Source organism: Protomyctophum bolini (assembly GCF_963924005.1).
Source record: "Protomyctophum bolini genome assembly, chromosome: 11".
Lineage (NCBI taxonomy): Eukaryota > Metazoa > Chordata > Actinopteri > Myctophiformes > Myctophidae > Protomyctophum > Protomyctophum bolini.
The window spans coordinates 25,999,582-26,017,444 of NC_137872.1; the positions used below are offsets into that span (position 1 = coordinate 25,999,582).

At 42.3% G+C, this 17,863-nt stretch overlaps 2 protein-coding genes across 4 annotated transcripts; both read right to left on the reverse strand.

Moving 5' to 3' along the window:
* Positions 1–8,158: 8,158 nt before the first annotated feature.
* Positions 8,159–13,846, reverse strand: cenpx (centromere protein X). Of its 3 annotated transcripts, none has more exons than XR_013964912.1 (6): positions 13,788–13,846; positions 12,385–12,436; positions 12,120–12,173; positions 11,076–11,164; positions 10,700–10,769; positions 8,159–8,196 (listed from the first exon to the last, which is right to left on the reverse strand). XR_013964912.1 is itself a non-coding variant. In XM_080776373.1 (5 exons), exons 1-5 carry the CDS (start codon positions 13,827–13,829, stop codon positions 10,755–10,757), a joined length of 252 nt encoding a protein of 83 aa, XP_080632499.1. In that variant the 5' UTR covers positions 13,830–13,846; the 3' UTR covers positions 10,634–10,754. The 3 variants fall into 3 exon arrangements, 1 of the variants encoding a protein (XP_080632499.1); XR_013964913.1 differs by lacking the exon at positions 8,159–8,196 and adding an exon at positions 10,328–10,482; XM_080776373.1 differs by lacking the exon at positions 8,159–8,196 and having other exon boundaries at positions 10,634–10,769.
* Positions 13,847–14,763: 917 nt separating this feature from the next.
* Positions 14,764–17,649, reverse strand: LOC308323384 (heterogeneous nuclear ribonucleoprotein A1-like 3; the record flags this gene model as incomplete). Its single annotated transcript, XM_080775112.1, has 4 exons — positions 14,764–14,889; positions 14,980–15,126; positions 15,543–15,638; positions 17,629–17,649. 4 exons carry the CDS (start codon positions 17,647–17,649, stop codon positions 14,764–14,766), a joined length of 390 nt encoding a protein of 129 aa, XP_080631238.1.
* Positions 17,650–17,863: the final 214 nt, after the last annotated feature.

The window sequence follows — 17,863 nt, forward strand, 5'->3', positions numbered from 1 at the left end:
ATATACAGTCGACAATAGCGGCAAAATTAATTGCGATAGTGAACCTGCCATATATCCTCTACCTTTAAGCAGATTTCTCATGTGCTTCCCTTCTTCAATAAGAAATATATTCATCTTCACAGCTAAAAAAGGACAAGGTGAGTCTGATCTCATCCTTGTTGATTTCGTCTTCATAGCCCTGCACCTGCTCATATACTGTATCCATCCGTCAACTGTCTGCTCGTACAAAATGTACGGCATCCTGTCCAACAACGGCTCATGCCCACTCCCTGTATACGCCTACCCTTTATTTGTGTAATTGGATGAAGGGGGAGTGAGGGCTTGAGTGGGTACAGGTGAGGCTGTTTGTTCATGCTTCAGTGCAAACTTCCTCTCCATTAATTGCCATCAGGCTTCTGAGTTGTTCACACAAAAGGGCCTAAGATCGTCAGATATCAAGTCACGTCAGCTACATCCGGCACAGCACTTATCCTGAGGAATAACATCAACAACATGAAAGCATTTATTTTGCCCCCGATAGCGTCTCTATCTTTGCATGCCATTGTATTAAAAATCACACCCGTGTGAAGTGAGGGGCGCTCTTATCATCGTACATCATCATAACTGACTTCTTACTGACAGTTGAGAGTTGAAAGACTCCTATACAACATATCAATGTTTGTGTTATGCAATGTTTGTGTTTACACTATGATGTAAAATTGTCATTTCAATGTCAATGGGAATTTAATGTTTGTGTAGGACAAAGTTTGTGCACACACACTAAAAGATGGACATAGGGGCTAGCGCCCCTCAAAAACATTATTTTTGCACTTGGATGTTAGAAGGTCAAAACATAATATGCGATGAAACAGAAATAGGTGTGGGTTGTGTTTTAACATTGTATGCAAATCATACAATATAGTCCCCACCTAACTAAAGGCTGAGGCAGTGTTGCTGGTGTTGGGTTTATTGTTTCAGGAACTTGTGTTAACCGGTGTCACCGTCTTAACTGCAGGTGGAGTGGCGACATCCACACCTATCTCAGAGAGCGCAAGAAATCTGCTTTCTTTCAACATGGAACACCCGGGATTATCTTGTGTTTGTTGAGCACAGCAGACAGGAAGCCGTTAATGACAAGGACCAACACTGCAGCCTGACCCCTGGCACCCCGACCTCTCCTGCGAACTCTTGTCCACACGAAAACTGTCCAGTAAACTCAGTGGAGTAATCTGGAGTTCCGGTGGCCCCACAACCCTTATGAAGGAAAGACGAACAACATATTGGACTCTGGCGGTGTTGTTGTGGAAAGAAAAAACATGAAAGGGGAATGGGCCCTTTACTGGCCATAGTGTTTGTTTACCATGACTTTGATCAGTTCACAACGAGAGAGGGAATCTGATATACTCTGATGCTAAAAGCCTCCGTGCACTCGGCCGTTTCAGTTGGTCTGAGTCGATAATGAACTTCATGGGCATGCAGGTTGCAGCTTGACCATTCATTATTGAATGATGTCTCCAACACTGTCTATTGTGAGGAATATTAGCCACTTGCTGAGAGCTACAAGTCTTGTAACAAGTCTAACAAAGGGCAACCTTTCACTGGGCACCCCGCTGCCAGCTAAAGAGATTTCAGTCATTACTTGTTCTTTTTTATATGTCATCCAACACCGGCCCTCTCATAATTCAAACCACATGACGTTCACAATTCACAGCTTTTCTAAGCTTGATTGACAGGACGATCTCGGGCCAGTAGTATTTTTATATCGCCCGCTTTTGATGTACCTAAAAATAGAGCGCTCCTGCTGACCTCAAGGCCTCATCACGAGTCCCCCCCACCTCCCTAACAAGTTCTTGAGCTTAGTCCAGTTACCCTGGGTAAACAAGGTAACTTTGCTTTACTTCCCCACATCGTTGACCTCAAGGCCTCATAGGGTCTGAGCAGCTCACCACGAGTCCCTCCCACCTCCCCACACTGACCTCAAGGCCTCATAGGGTCTGAGCAGCACACCACGAGTCCCCCCCCACCTCCCCACACTGACCTCAAGGCCTCATAGGGTCTGAGCAGCACACCACGAGTCCCCCCCCACCTCCCCACACTGACCTCAAGGCCTCATAGGGTCTGAGCAGCTCACCACGAGTCCCCCCCACCTCCCCCCACTGACCTCAAGGCCTCATAGGGTCTGAGCAGCTCACCACGAGTCCCCCCCACCTCCCCCCACTGACCTCAAGGCCTCATAGGGTCTGAGCAGCTCACCACGAGTCCCCCCCACCTCCCCACACTGACCTCAAAGCCTCATAGGGTCTGAGCAGCACACCACGAGTCCCCCCCACCTCCCCCCACTGACCTCAAGGCCTCATAGGGTCTGAGCAGCTCATCACGAGTCCCCCCCACCTCCCCACATCACTTTTGACGTCACCTTGGACAAACGGCCACTTTATTTTTAGACAAAAATGCCCCAAAAATAATTGTACGGCTTTCTTTCATTGAGTTTGTGCAGTGTTATGTAAGGGGATTACTCTGTTGTTATCACCTATATGCCCTGGCCATGTAGGCCACAATACGGAGGGGGGAGGTATTATGGAAGGGACATGGTTTGGAAAAGGGAGGCTGGTGTAGTTAAGGTAGTAGTACAAGGGTTCCAAAAATAGCCACGTCCCCGGGCCTAATTGTACATCCCTCACGCTCCCCTTTTTTCCCCTCCTCAACTGCATGCCAAGGTCTTTGACCCTATCATCCACCTCACTGGTTCCGGAAGAGTCTCTTTCCGCCCCCCGTGGCTACCAAAGCCCCGGCCAATGCGCCGAGCACAGCAGCACACCATCTCCACAACCCCGGACTAACTGCCAAGCGCCACAACCAGTTAGGGGTGATCCCAGCGGAGCGCGCCCAAGTGGCTGAAGCGGCCAGGTATGCTCTAATCAGCCCCAGCGTGGGCCCCGTGGCTCCCCTAACGAAGCTTAGCCCCAGAGGAGGACCACTGGGGCCCCTTAGAGAGAGGGTCCCGGGCTCCCAGGAAACCCCGCGTGTCACAGCCAGTGTCGATTTTGACAGCAAAATTTGGATTCAGTTGTAGTAGTAGTAGTCTTTTGAATAAAATTCCATTTAGTTTGTCATATTTTTGAGGGGCGCTATTCACAGCGTTGTGTTTGTGTGTATGAGCACGGAATATGATGTTATGTGAAAAACTTTCGTTTTAGTCTGGCTTTAGTCGACTAAATATCCAAAATTTTGAGTGGTCAAAATCTACTGTTGATTTTGTTGACAAAAACAAATCTTTTGGCGATTGGCTGTGACACGTTGTGAGCTTGTAGATCTGTAATTTTCAGAGCAACACCCGAGCACAACCAAACATAGTTCTACTGTATATCTTCTCCACTAGAGCCTCCCTAACATTTAAGTCACGTTTTCATCTATTGACGAAATTGTCAATAAATTTAGTCTTAGTCTTCATAGCTCAATTTTATTCCGTTTGTCAGCGGAGAAAAAAAACCAAATCAACAAACATTTTTCATCATAGTTTTAGTCTAGGAAATTAACACTGCTCTGAACAAAGCTTAGCCTGAGGACCAGGGCCCCTTAGAGAGGTCCAGGGCCCCCAGGAACCTGTGCATGTCACAGCAGTATATACAGCAGACAGAGCCACCGCCTCTCTCTATTTACATTCTCCCCACACACGCTAGCTTTCCCCGACACACACACACACACACACACACACACACACACACACACACACACACACACACACACACACACACACACACACACACACACACACACACACACACACACACACACACACACACACACACACACACACACACACACACACACACACACACACACACACACACACACACACACACACGGTCTGTGTTTTTGTTATACGGTGCTGTAAATGTTTGCGAGTAACATATGTGTTTGTAAGTCTTGGAGCAGTTGTGTGTATGGCTGTCTGTGTGAGTTGCGTGTGAACGTTACGGGCAGTGTGGACTGTCCATGAGGAATGCATTCTGACTGTGTCCCCAGCATTCCTCCATGGTTAGACAGCTCCATGCCCATGAGGGGGCCACTAGGGCCTCTTGTCTCCTGCACACTAATGCATCACAGCCGTAACCAGATCCAGCACAACACACACATACACACACGCAAGCATGGCACCGACGCATCAATACACATGTATCCATATACGCACGAAGAACGGGCAAGATTAAATTATGAAGCTCTATTCCAGTGATTCTCAACATTTATTTCATTAAAATGTTTTTAAAAGTTTGTCAAAAAAAAATAGCAAAGAAGTTTAGGGGTAAGGCACTGACGAATATAGGACCCTCAGGACTCCATTTTCGTCACCGCTAAACCCCTTATCCCTAAACTTCTTTGCCTTTTTTTACTATTTTGAAAAAGATTTTTGAATAGTTCAACTACAATCTACATTGACACGGTGTGAGCTTGTAGACTGGCCATTTTAACTATTCAAAAATGTTTTGCAAAATAGTAAAAAAAAAAGGCAAAGAAGTTTGGATAAGGGGTTTAGCGGTGACGAAAATGGAGCCCTCAGTCTCCTGAACACACCATTTAGTATTAGTCCTATTTAGTCATCTGAAATTGTCTTATAGTCTAGTCTTAGTTGACTGAACTGAATATCAAAAACCTTAGTCTTTCAGTCTTAGTCAAAAAAATTAACACTGGTGGCTAGCTTACTTAAACCGGCCCAGAAGAGGACACCTGTAGAGTTCCACTAGTCAAGTGCTTCGTCTCATTTCACATCCCCTCCTCTGTCACCCGTTAGCCAGGAATTCGAGAATGGAAACTGCTTGCAATCACATCTTTCCAAACAGACTTTGTAAGACCATAAAGCTGTAGTCCACAGAACGCAAGGGCCACCATGGTGCTGAATTGATTACAGTTGTAACAAACATGACGAATAAGATACAGTAAATGTTTTTATGCATGCATTGAATTGTAAAAGTGAAGGTTTTACGTGCCACCTAGGGCCTTTAAATTTGATGTGGTACATAAACTGCAGTTTTGGAATATTATGACCAAAATGGTCCTGCCATCAGGAAAACAACTGTTCTGGGCGCGGACTATGATCACTTGTCACCGACAGAGCCCTTAAAGTTTGGGCGTGAGAAGAAAGGAACAGGGAGATGATCAAATATTGGAAAGGAGAAAGAAGCTGTGTCATTTTCGACTGAAACAGAAAAAACGGTGGGGGAACGGTAAGTGGGGAATTAGGGAGTGAAAGCTGACATAATCCTAATTTACCCTCACGAGGACACTAAAGAATGACGCAGACGACTCCACCCAAGAGCAACATCGCCCCGTCATCAACACTGGAACTGCTAAAGACTTGTGTTGATTTTATCACGTGTTGGTGAATGTTCTTGCTGTTCTACATTCTGTCCCTCGTTTTCCAGCAGCTGTGCAGACAGTTCAAGAAGCCTGGGCAGGCCCGGGCGGCTGGCGTAGCTGCCATCTGGGCACCGTGGCTGGTAATCCAGTCTGGCAGTGTGCCACGGGTTCGAGTCCCGATCCCGACAACCTTTACTGCGTGTCATCCCCCCATCTCTCTCCACAAAGTCACAAAATATACAAAAAATAAGCCTGGGCAGTACGGCTGGGCAATAGAGCCCTTTCATGACGACGCCAGGCCCAGGAAATTGTCACAACTCAAGTTGGCTTTGTACGAGGCTTAAAAGGCCTTTAAATAAATACTTTTTGAAAAGTCTATGAGGAAAATGAACGGGGAATCATTTCCTGGGCCCTGGTAGGGGGGCGGGACTGCAACGCTCTATTAACCCAAAACATATCCAAACCAGTATTTAAAACCAATACATGCACATGCTGCTACGTGGAGGAAAATGTACTGACTGGCACATTATTATATTTTGACATTATCAATAAAACCTTGTTTTGCCAATTATTTGGGAGCCCACTTGCAATATCCTCATGACCCACCAACAGGGTCCCGGCCCACACTTTTGGAATGGCTGCACTAAGTCATTAGGCCTTACCTGCTGGCATGTTGCGTTGCACCAGCTGCATCTCCTGTATGCAAGTATTGTGTCCGTAGGAGACAAGACGAGATGCGAGCCAGGGCTTGTGATTGATAGCTGGATTCTCCATGTAGACCAGTAGTCCTCAACCTGTGGACATGATTTTATTTTATTTTTTGGGGATAGTAGATGACAGTTTAGGTTTTCATGATTCCGAACCCATTCCAAGCATTAGTTTTGCACGAACAAAATACTCCTTTGGCTAAATTTGGCCATAGCCACTTGCCCAAATGTGATGACCTCATCACATTTGTGGAGTGTGTGGAGTGTTTTTCGTGCAAAACTAATGCTTGCACTTGATTCAGAATCATGAATAACCCCTTAAAGCATAATTCAATTTTGAATTGTTTTGCCTTATAGCCTATAGGTTTATGGTTGATGGTAGGCCTACACAACACCAGGTACAGCACCACCACAACGTGAGGCGTTGTGAGATTGTAGATCTCCAATTTTCACAACATCTATGGGACCCAGTCAAACGAAATGTACCGGTAATGCCTTAACTAATACATCACAAGTGCTTAATGTCAGGGTGGGGTGTCCCCAGTTCAAATATGATTATTTTGGAGGGTCACAGCCTGAAAAGGTTGAGAACCACTGATGTAGATTGTAGATTACAAATTACACAACTTATTTTTCCATTGTAAAGAAAAGTCCTTGTGCACACCTACAGGGACAGGTACGTCAGGAGCCAGCACAATAATGCGAATCATGAGAAGACACACTGACATGCATCAGGTATCCCCAGAGATACCTCCATATATGGAGCTGGCCTGTTCTGGCCTCAACAACACTCCATATTGTTGCCTGACACATAACTCCATATATAAGAATAAAGGGACACAGAGAGACAGAAAATCTGACATCATTATAAAAGGCCTCTGCCCGGGCTCTGGACCTGGCCCCTGCCCATCATCCATATATGGAGCTGGCCTGTTCTGTCCTCAACAACACTCCATATTTGGGCATGGCTGAGTGCTGACACAGAACTCCATACAGGAATAAAGGCACACAGAGAGACACATGCCGAAATCTGACATCATTCTGATGTCAGGCATAAAAGGGACACAGAAATAATACCTGGGTGGGACATGCATTTCCTTAGAGGCCTCACAGGCACCTCTCTAGTATTTTCTAATGGGGGGTCCGCGGGCTAATGAGTGTCGATTTAGGGGTCCTTGACATGACAAAGTTTAGAAACCACTGACTTAGTCAAGACCAGTGGTTCTCACTGTGGGGTCCGAGGAGGACCCCCAGGGGCCATTGGGGAGTTTCCGGAGGGTCCCCAGCTAAATGATTGATAGCTTAGCTAACTATTATTACATCAATAGCCATTTTATCTGTATACTGTACCTGGCTACAGTACATACAGTAGCCTACAGTAAATTAATTCTGAACCAATAATGACCAAATCAATAAACAATAAATGTGTTCTTAGATTGGGGCCCCTGGGATAATTTGTTTTTAAAGATATGATAAAGATAAATAAATGACATCAAGTAGGTGTAAAATGTAGGTGTCATTGAATTTTAAAGGGTTGAGAATGTTCTAGACTTTATTCCAATGTGCCCAAAACAATAAAATCGTTAGAATAGGCTACTTAACTTGTAGCATCGCAAAACATATCTGAATTATAGACATCAATTATAATTGAATGCATAGGACCACAATGGAAACAAGTCGCCAGGACTGTATGACTGTACATACTCTTCCACTTTTCTAATTGAATATTCAATCAACCAAAAACATCCTCACCTGTAGGCCTGCTGCATCACCTGGCTCTGTCCTGGTACAGGTATTTGCAGTTCCCCTGATTAAACATGTGAGGTTTGTTTTATAGACAAAGAATTAGTAGCTTCTATCTTTTTTAAATGATTGATAAATCCTATCACTTGTGTTTAGTGCTTGTAAACGCTAGTCTACAATTGCAAATAAATACAAACTCTAAATCTCTGGTAAAGGTCTGCAGTCAGTCAGTTATAACTTATAAGCACCTACAGTAAAAGTGATATTTGCTTTATTAAATCATTATTGAATCTTGCAGCACTTGCCTTAACATGTAGTGTTGTTGTTAGTAGACCTAACAACACAGAAGCACCCAAGAGGAAGTGGGGCCAAACTGAGTTCCTGTTTCTACACAAAACAGCAGGTGTTGCCCCTAGAGGCAAAAGAAAAAGCAGCAGGTCATTGATTGGCCGTTGGAGATGCTGAGATTCCACATTGGTTATTTTGTGCACACAGGAGGTTAGAAATTACTTAAGAAATGTAATGAAATTCCTTGATATTGCTAGGGAAATGTCCCTACCAACCGGGACATGCTGTAGTGACTGAGAAAAGGTACTTCACATGAAACCTATTAGCATTCCTATTCTGGGGTGAACATAAATGATCACAAAAGATTATTTTTTTTAAATAGCTGATCTACAAGCTCTCAAAAGCACGGCATAGATTTTAAGATGATTTGGTGTAGAGGGAAAAAGAACGGGATCAAGTATAGATCAGCTGGCTCTGGGGGACCCCATGGTCAACAAAAGTGTATAGGGTTGAAGTGGTTATGTTCTACTATTGCAGTTACAGGACCAAGGTGTCACATCACATCATGCATATCTGGGGTAGCGAGGCTAAGTGCTGGGTGACAGGGAATTGGATGCTGACACTATAAAAACTAGTATAGATTATCTTCGAATCAATCATATCAATATATGCGGCAATGATCAGGGCCTTATCCCACGCGCTAACATCATCCGAGAGCAGCCAGTGGGACGGAGACAAATCAGTATGTCTCCTGGGAAAAGCCTCTCTTGCTCCAGAGCTTCTCCAAAGCGTCTGGACTGGCTGTCGACACTCCCTGCCTTTAATGTATGATCAAGAAAAGCTTTAACTCATTACTCTCTTCGACGCCCCTCCCCATTCTTGTCCTAACTGCTTTCGTATGTTTAATAATACTGCCTTCAGATGTAATTTGTTCCACTAAGATGCATAAGGAGAAAATTTGTAAAGTAGTGCACTACTTCTCTATTAAGAGACCTTCCTAGAGCACGTATTTTGGAAAAAGGAAAAAGATAATCCAGAATGTATCGGTGGGAATGTGTTTTATTATATGAAAAAGAGAATTGATGGGACAACTACAGGTAAAGTTAAGATAACAAAAAAGAAACATGCCGTGTGCATTAATTTAATGGCTGTATAAGCAGACAGAGCTATTGATGTATTCCATGGTCTGTGGGAAAGTATTTGGTATGTGGGGGGAAAAAAATAGCCTATAACAATATACAAACAAAACCACAATTTCAACAGATTGTACATCACATTCAAATGTTTAACTGTACTCAATAGTCTAGAGCAGTTATTCCCAAACTTTTACATTTCAAAGACCCCTCTTAACTCTGACAGTACACATTAGTATACATGTATACAGTATACATTTGTATACTGTCAGAGTTATAGACTTGTAAGGGTTTATTTAGAACCCCCTCACCCCTCAAGGAACACTGAGTCCCTGGACGCCACTTTTTAGACACTGACAAGAGTGGGTGTAAAACAAGGGAAAGGGACCTTGACAACACCGTCCAGTATCAATAGTCATGACTCATGAATGATGAGGTCCATGGGCTCCCGCAATCTAGCAATAGTGGGCGTTAGATGTTGCATTTGTGGCTACTAAGAAAAAAAAGGTGCCGGGTCAAATTCCAGGTAGCGTGTCCTTTGAGCACACATAGCCGGAGCCTGGACTTCTACCTCGCCCAAAGTTGCTTCCAGCTGTACGTACGTGAGCAGTGACAGTTGTAAGCACAGTGACTCACCCCCGTCGGCAACACAAACAAATAAGTGTGAGGTGTTGTACAGCTATGCTGACTCAGACTGAAGACACGCTGCCTTCTCCCAGCACACCGCTGGTGGAAAACCATCCAGGAGGCTGCCAGGGCAAGAAAGCCCCACATTATAACCCCCCCCCCCACCCACCCCCACCGCATCACCAACTTCCCCTTCTGCTGTGATGAAAGGGAGAGAAAGCACCTCCGTACTAGTCGCCTCGCTGTTTATTTACCTTCAGAATTACACCCTACTCTTCTTGGGCCATGTTCCAATATGTTTTGTTATCCTTCCTTTCAAACAGAATGTCTACGCGTGTGGTCTCCCTCTCCGCGGCCATGTTTGGCTAAACACACGCGCTCGCGCGCACGCACGCTCCATTCAACTTCCCCCCCACCACTGTACCAGAGGTCCTCACTGCACCCCACCTCCCTCATCCCCACCTCCCCCACCTCTAACTAAACATCGCAGGACAGCAAAAGGGAACTTCAAAGTGGCCGGAGGGGGTACTCCTTCTTTTCCTGGCACTTGTCATCATCTAAGGGACTGGCTGCTCCCCTTATTACTCTAATTGCTTCCAACTGCTCCAGGAGGCTTTGATGAGGGGCGCCGGAGAGCATGCTGGAAGCACCTGTTGTTGCAGCGAGGAGCACAGGTGGGCCTTATTGCTGGTAAGGAGACATGGAAGTGTTGAGGACAACACTGCTGCTTTTTGCTTTTTTTGCTTTAAAACCAAACATCAGAAATAAATCAAATGACGCAGAGATGTTAAGCCCCAACATTTATGTCATAGTCTTTGTATACACAGTGAACTAAATGCACAAAAGTAAGTACAGACAACAGGAAACCTGAATGAGGTCCTACTGCACGCAGCACTCTGGCTCCATCTTGTGGGAAGTTGTTCTAGAAATCCAGCAACTAGGAGGGGAAAAGAACAAAAAAATATATATAAATTAAATGTAAAATGTATAGTAAATCAAAAAGCTGGGAAATGGTGTATGTGTGTAGGCAATACATGTCAGTTTTAGGATTTATTTTTATTCAAAATTTATTTCAAATGATGTGTGGGCCACAGACATTGTCAAGTAGACCCTTGCCTGGCCCAGCCAGCATGATTTCTGGTGTAGAGCAGGGGTTCTCAACAGGGTTTTTTGTCTGGGGACCCCGGAAATGCTTTGGCCATGTCTTGTTGTTTCTTTTTCTGAACCACTGCACTATACACACCAGCTGGGGTAGGATCTTCTCAAAGTGCTCCATGTCCACTACGTCACAATCCTGCTCCTCGGCTTGTTTCAGTGATCTCTCGGCAAGCTCTGAAAATTAACAGCAGACGAGTAAGGGTTTAAATCAAATGATCTATCGTAGATAGTGGATTAAATCTCAGATCAAATATCACTATTCTTTTATCAATGGGGATGAGTATAGATGCTTTCACAACATTTTTACACAAGACGTGTTAATAATCATAACTAATAGCCTATAATAACCATGCTGATCAAAGCAAATAACGGCTAGAACAGCCAAATAAGCTCCAAAAATTACATAACTTACTGTCATGCAGCCGTTAAAATCAGGAAAAGAGAACACTTATGCTACATCGCATTATATTACAATATTCAAAATGACAGAGACGATATCACAATATCAATATATTACCCAGTCCAAAAATAGATAGTGGTTCTCAAACTTTTTCAGGTGAAGGACCGCCAAATTGATATATTTGGCCATAGCGGACCCATCTGAGCTCATTCAATGCATTTAGACCAAGTCAAGTATCTTGCATGAAATCCCATAAAACTCTTAGCACCTAAATAAAAGGCTCTAAATGTCCGTGCTGCTCCAGCCTCTTATCCTTATGCAACTCATGATGTCCTGCACCTGTGAAGCACCGTTTCAGGCTTGAGACACGTTGGTAGACTCCCTTTGCAACCCATAAAACTCTATTTTGGGTGGAATTTGTGTGTTTGGGGCATTAATGGGTTAATAACAAAAAATGTCAAATATCACTATTCTTTTATCAATGGGGATTTGAAATCATGCAAAATGTTTTTATATTTTAGAAAAAATAGCAGATGTTCAAGCTCGCTGTGAGCCTTTAATCTGTGTTGTGATGACTGTGATGCTGTTAACTACTTTTGCTGGGGACCACATGGAAGTCCCCCCCCCCCCCATGACCCCTGGGGGTAGACTATATGATAGAGTCTAGACTAACTAATAATAATTCATAATATTATATTATATGAAGTTGTAGGAAATGAGGATCATTACCTTCAACAAAAACCTTCAGCATCGCTGCCATGAGTTTCGTAGCATCGCTACTGACTGTAAAAGAGTGATTTGTGAAGACATTAGAATCAAAGATAGCTCTGCAACACCGTCAACACTACAAGCTCACGTGTCGCATCGCTGCGCGCTGTGAGCTTGTGGTTCTGCTGTGTTGACAGACGGGTAACACCAGCGCACGCACAGCAAAGTATAAATGAGGCTTAAGTCATCCACATTTTTTCAGGTTTTTCATCAATACCCAACTCACGTTTAGTTTTATCTTCATTGAAGAAAGTCGTCAGGAGTTTATTCACCGTTTCCTAAAACGTGCAGAATAAATATCAGAACAGGCTGCACAATGCAAATAAAATACACTACATTTCAGTCAATAACTATTTAACTACCGGTACTTAAAGAAATGTATACGGTACTGAAGACTTTGTTTCATCATATACTTCCACTACACTGCTAAATGCCTAAATTGTAGTTAGTTACTGTACATCTCAGAGGCAATTGTTGTACTGTTTATTTGGACAGCTTTAGTTGCTTTGCAGACTAACACAAGGCACTGAAGGCAGCATTACAATCCAATTATTGTGAAATGGGCCATTCTGTATGATTACATTTATGTTTGTTGATATGGTTTGATACCAACACTTTTGTAGGCTACAATAACTAAAATACATATTTGAATTGTGTACATTTACCTGTAACATTACTACATTCATGTGGTATGAATATCACTTTACTTCTCCATGGTATCAGTTAGCTCTGGTCCATAGCCCTAATTAGGTATCGGTAGAGTGGGCAATAACTGCCACCAAGGAAGAAAATTGCCTAATGTACAATTATGTACAATTGTCCAATGGTTACAAAAACAAATTGCTACAAAACCTTAGTTTATATCCAGTCATTTTGGGGCATACACTTTTACATTTTGGACAAATACAGCATAATTTACATTGTGGCACTCACTCTTCACTAATTACTGCTGATGTTTTTTCCCCAACTGGTAAAAACAGCATCTCTAGTATTTGTATTTGCAGAATGGAATGGGTACATTTCAAACGAAAGCTTAAAAACTGCTACGAGGATAAAACCAGAAAAAGCACTAAGACTTAATTGTTTACATCAGGGTCCCCCATTTGCATATACGAAAGTAAAAGTCAGACTCGATCAAATCTATTCATTCATATATGATAGTCTAATAGTCTTGATCTAGCCCTGCTGCCTGCCTGGTCCTAGCCTGGTCCAGTGCGCCAGTAGCCTGGACCCAGCCCATAGACAGTCTGATAATCAGGCTAGTGCGTCAGCGTGACAGCGAGTCTCTCCCGCTGACGCACTGGACCAGGACCAAAGCTTGCGTCACGTTTTCGCATGAAATCATATCGATTCGAATCATATATTTTCTGGCAAGTGAATGATAAACCGCAAAGAGGCTGTAGCTGTACCACTAATAACCCAGGTCCCAGAGACGTGTGTCAAATTGTGAATGTCCTCACACGACTTGTTTATTTTCCATAGCTCAAGGAAACTGCATGGTCTACAAGCTAAGTAACAAGGATAAATCTACAGACAGTCCAGAGGTTTCCACACTAGAGGGTCATACTCATCATTAAATAACGCTCTGGTCATATATACTAACGTATGTTTTGTTATCTATCCTCATACCTTCTTGAACTCAACAGTGTCCTCTTTCTCTTTCTCCGCCATGATGTTTCACACTACCGGGAAACACGCGCTCTGCGTTATGATTGGTCCCGATAGGCTCGACGTCCTGACGTAGACGTCGTACGCCAGGACGCGCGCGATACTCACTCACGCGCTTTCACCCACCCAGACAAAATAATGTACACTATTTTGGGTGGTTTTATTTTATCTGCTGGGAAGAAATAGTATTAGTCATCTGTTCATAAAGCAAAAATATTTAGGTGTGTAGCCATATATGCATATTTAATTGTATCACGTGTGTAATGCACCAATATTGTATTGTGAAGGCCAGCCCATTAAGTTGCCCTTGGCTTGTATGAAATGTACTCCTGAATCCTGATTCAATACCTGAATATCTGAAATAGAAAATTGTCTGGAAGAACATTTAACTCATTTTAATTGTGTCACCACCAAGTCACAAGGAATAACACTGAATTTGATCAGTTTGGACTATCATTTAATGCTGACCCCTAATCAGTGATTTAACAAGAGCTTCTCAGAGGTTGAATTACACTGAAAGAAAAACAGTTAATACATTTAATGGCCTCATGTTTTGATGATGCAAAGTAGTTTACTGAATTATTGCAGATGCAGACAGTAGTATACAGACAGCCTCAATCGTTTCACAATTCATCCAGATAAGCAATGCATTAACCCATGATGTTTTTTTTGTTTTGTGTTTTACCAGACCATTATAGTATACAACTGAAAATACAAATTTCTCTGCTTATTTCTTGTTGAATCTTCAAACCAATCACTTGCATAGCAAATAACAAATTCACTTCTCTCAATATTATACATTGTATTTTCAAACATCTCAATTAAAACCTACATGATTCTGTTGGTTTTAATAGACAAATCACAATTCACAACTGTATTTAGCATTATAGTGCAAGACAAGACTAATGGTATTAAGACAAATTATTAAAATGTTGCTTCATTCTTCTAACTCATCATCATCTAACCACTGAGCATCTTCCAGAATATACCCAAGACCCATGGAGCGTCTGGGCCGGGCAACAGCAACCACTGTAGCCATTTCCTCATCTGAACCGTCCTCCGTCTGAAATAAGGTGGAGTGGTGGAACAATTAAAATAAATCATTGTTTCAACCCTAATATAAAATATAAAAGCATCATGATTTAGGACTCACCTTTGGACTAACAACTCTCTTGACGTCTACTTCTGTGCCTCCAATATAGTGAGGACCTGCCCAGTCTGCTTTATCTGCTTCTTCTGCAGAAGAAAACCTCACGTATGCCATGCCCTTTTTATCCTCCGGGGAGATGTTTTTTTTTATCTAAATGAAGGGATGAATGGTACATTTATATATAGTTTTACATAGATTGTGCATTACATTCACCCATTCACACACACATTCATACACCGATGGCGGCAGAAACCATGCAAGGCACCAACCAGCACATCAGGAGCAATTAGGGGTTCAGTGTCTTGCTCGACACTTCGACACTAACTCTGGGGGGAGCCCGGGTTCGAACTGGAAACCTTGTGGTTCCTATCCAGCCACTCTACCCCTGAGCCACCGCATTTCAAGCAATCCAAACAAAACCCAAATCCCCCAAAGTTATGGGCCATTTACTTTAGCCATTGTCAAAGTCCTATGATAAATCTAATAAAACGATGAAAAGTGCTAAACAGTCCAACACAAAACACTATAACTACAATCAGCAGTAAACTGGTCATTTCCATCTTTACCTTGCATGCTGTGACGGTGCCCCAGTCTCTGAAGTAAGCTTGCAGGTATCCTTCATTTATATAAGGGTTCAACTTCTTCACAACCAGCCCATGGTCCTTTTAAAGTTTGGAAAAACATTGATCAGCTTTAGGACGCATCTTCTTAAAAAATAAGACATATCTTAATACCTTTCTTCTTATCATCTTATTCCACAAATAAAGAAATGAAAGAAGGAGTAAGAGGGATTGTTTGCTTACCAGGGCATAATGTTTTGATAAACCGACCATGTGTTTCTTGGGAAGACAAATGTACACTCTCGAGGATGGTTTTATTTTATCTGCTGGGAAGAAATGGTATCAAGAGTGTTAATAAAACTCAAATATTTAGGTGTGTGGCCCTAGACATATGGAATGGAATGGAATCACATGATTGTAATGTGTTAAACAAAAAAAAACATTGGATAATTTCAATATTGTTTAACCCCTCCCCAACACAACATGATTTAAAGTTTATAATTAGTTATAGCACTTTTAATGTTAGTATAAAATATTATAGCATACAGTCACATTAAATATATTTTTGTTAAATTTGTCACTGAAGGACATACACTCAACAAAAGGCAATTAGGAAACTATTTGCTGGGGTACTTACTGGCGTCCATTACGGAGATGTTCATGAACCAAGTTTAGTCTGTTCAATAACAGAGTAAAGACTGTGACCATCTTATACGCTTTCAAACCGTGGGATGGGTCTCCCATGGCATGTTCTGAGTCATAAGAACTCCGTCAACTTGAGAAGCTAAGGGCCCTCATTGGAAAACCATAATGATAGTCTTATGTTGAAGTTATGTTGTTTTGCAGCATGGTTTACTGGCTTACCTGAGGAACTTGTTCAAGGGCCTGAGGGACAGTGTCCTTTAAAAAAAACAGGCCTAAGTCCTTCCTATTTCTAAAGGCCTGTGGTTAGTGTTTTTGGGATGCATGCGGGTGGGTGTGAATGCTTGCATGCGTTTGTATTAAAACGTGACGAACCCCTAATCAGTGATTTAATAACAGCTTCTTAGAGGTTGAATTACAATGGATGAAAGAAAACAGTTACTGTGATAGCTTTAGGTATTGCTATACATTAGGTATTGCTTCCTACATTAAAAAACAAAATACTGTCATGACAGTCCATGACATATATAGTACTTAGCGATGTAACGCAATAGTCGACTTACACTGAACTCGGTTTATAACAATCATTTAATGCATGGGTTTTCAACAGGTGGTCCGTGGACCACTGGTGGTCCGTGAAGGTGTTGCATGTGGTCCCTGACCATGCATTTAGTAATGTAGGAAAGTGAAGATTCGTATTTGAATTTATTGTATTGACCACAAGTTGAGAAACAATGCAGTAAATAATCTGGTGACAAATGACGCATCGATGTTACTGGGAAGACGGATGTCAAGAACTTCCACAGAAAAGTGAGTTAGAATCTCAAGGGAAACTGTACCGGATTGCCTGGTTGAGTCACCATTATATCACAATCACAATTTCTCCAGCTTTAATGGTTTAGCTTTAGAAGATATGATGATATGAATGACGTCTACATATTTTCAACAGTATTTTGTAAAGCTAAAAAGTTAAAATATTAAGGCAAACCACTTGTATAGGGTGACTTGTTATGTATAAATAGTTGCATATGGACCCATTACAACAACATTTATTAAACTGAAAACCAGCAGATTAACGAAACACACCCAGTAGATGAATAGCTGTATTATGTAATATGCTTTAGTACACACTATTTGATGCTCACATTCTGTATGGCTTGTGGAAGAGACATTTCAAATGCTGGTGCTGAATGTCCTTGAGATGTTGGCGTTATCCTGTGGTGACCGTCTCAGTTGTTTATGGGCCAAACAGGAAACCTTTATATGTATGGTCAAATATTTAGACATTACATTTAAGATGCACATGTGGTTGCACTGTTAGGTCATTGGGCATTTGGGGATCAAATGCATTTCATAAACAATTGCCATTGAAGCAGAAATAACAAGCATTTTAAAACTGATTTTAATATTTAATATCATACTGTCTATGTCCCTCAAAGTTATTTCTAACTGTTTGAGCCTCGATCACCATTCTGATATAACCAGTCCTTGTCATTTCTTTCTGGACTTTGAAAGCAGTTTTAACTGCAATACCACAATGTCCTGAGGTGGGGGTGCCGATATGCAGATTGTTTAATATTTGAGTCATTATAATACTGATGCTAGAAAAAAACAGGTTTGTTTCCATTCCATGCCAGCTTGGAAAATCAACAATGGTGGACATTGTAAAAAAGTAGAAATGCAAA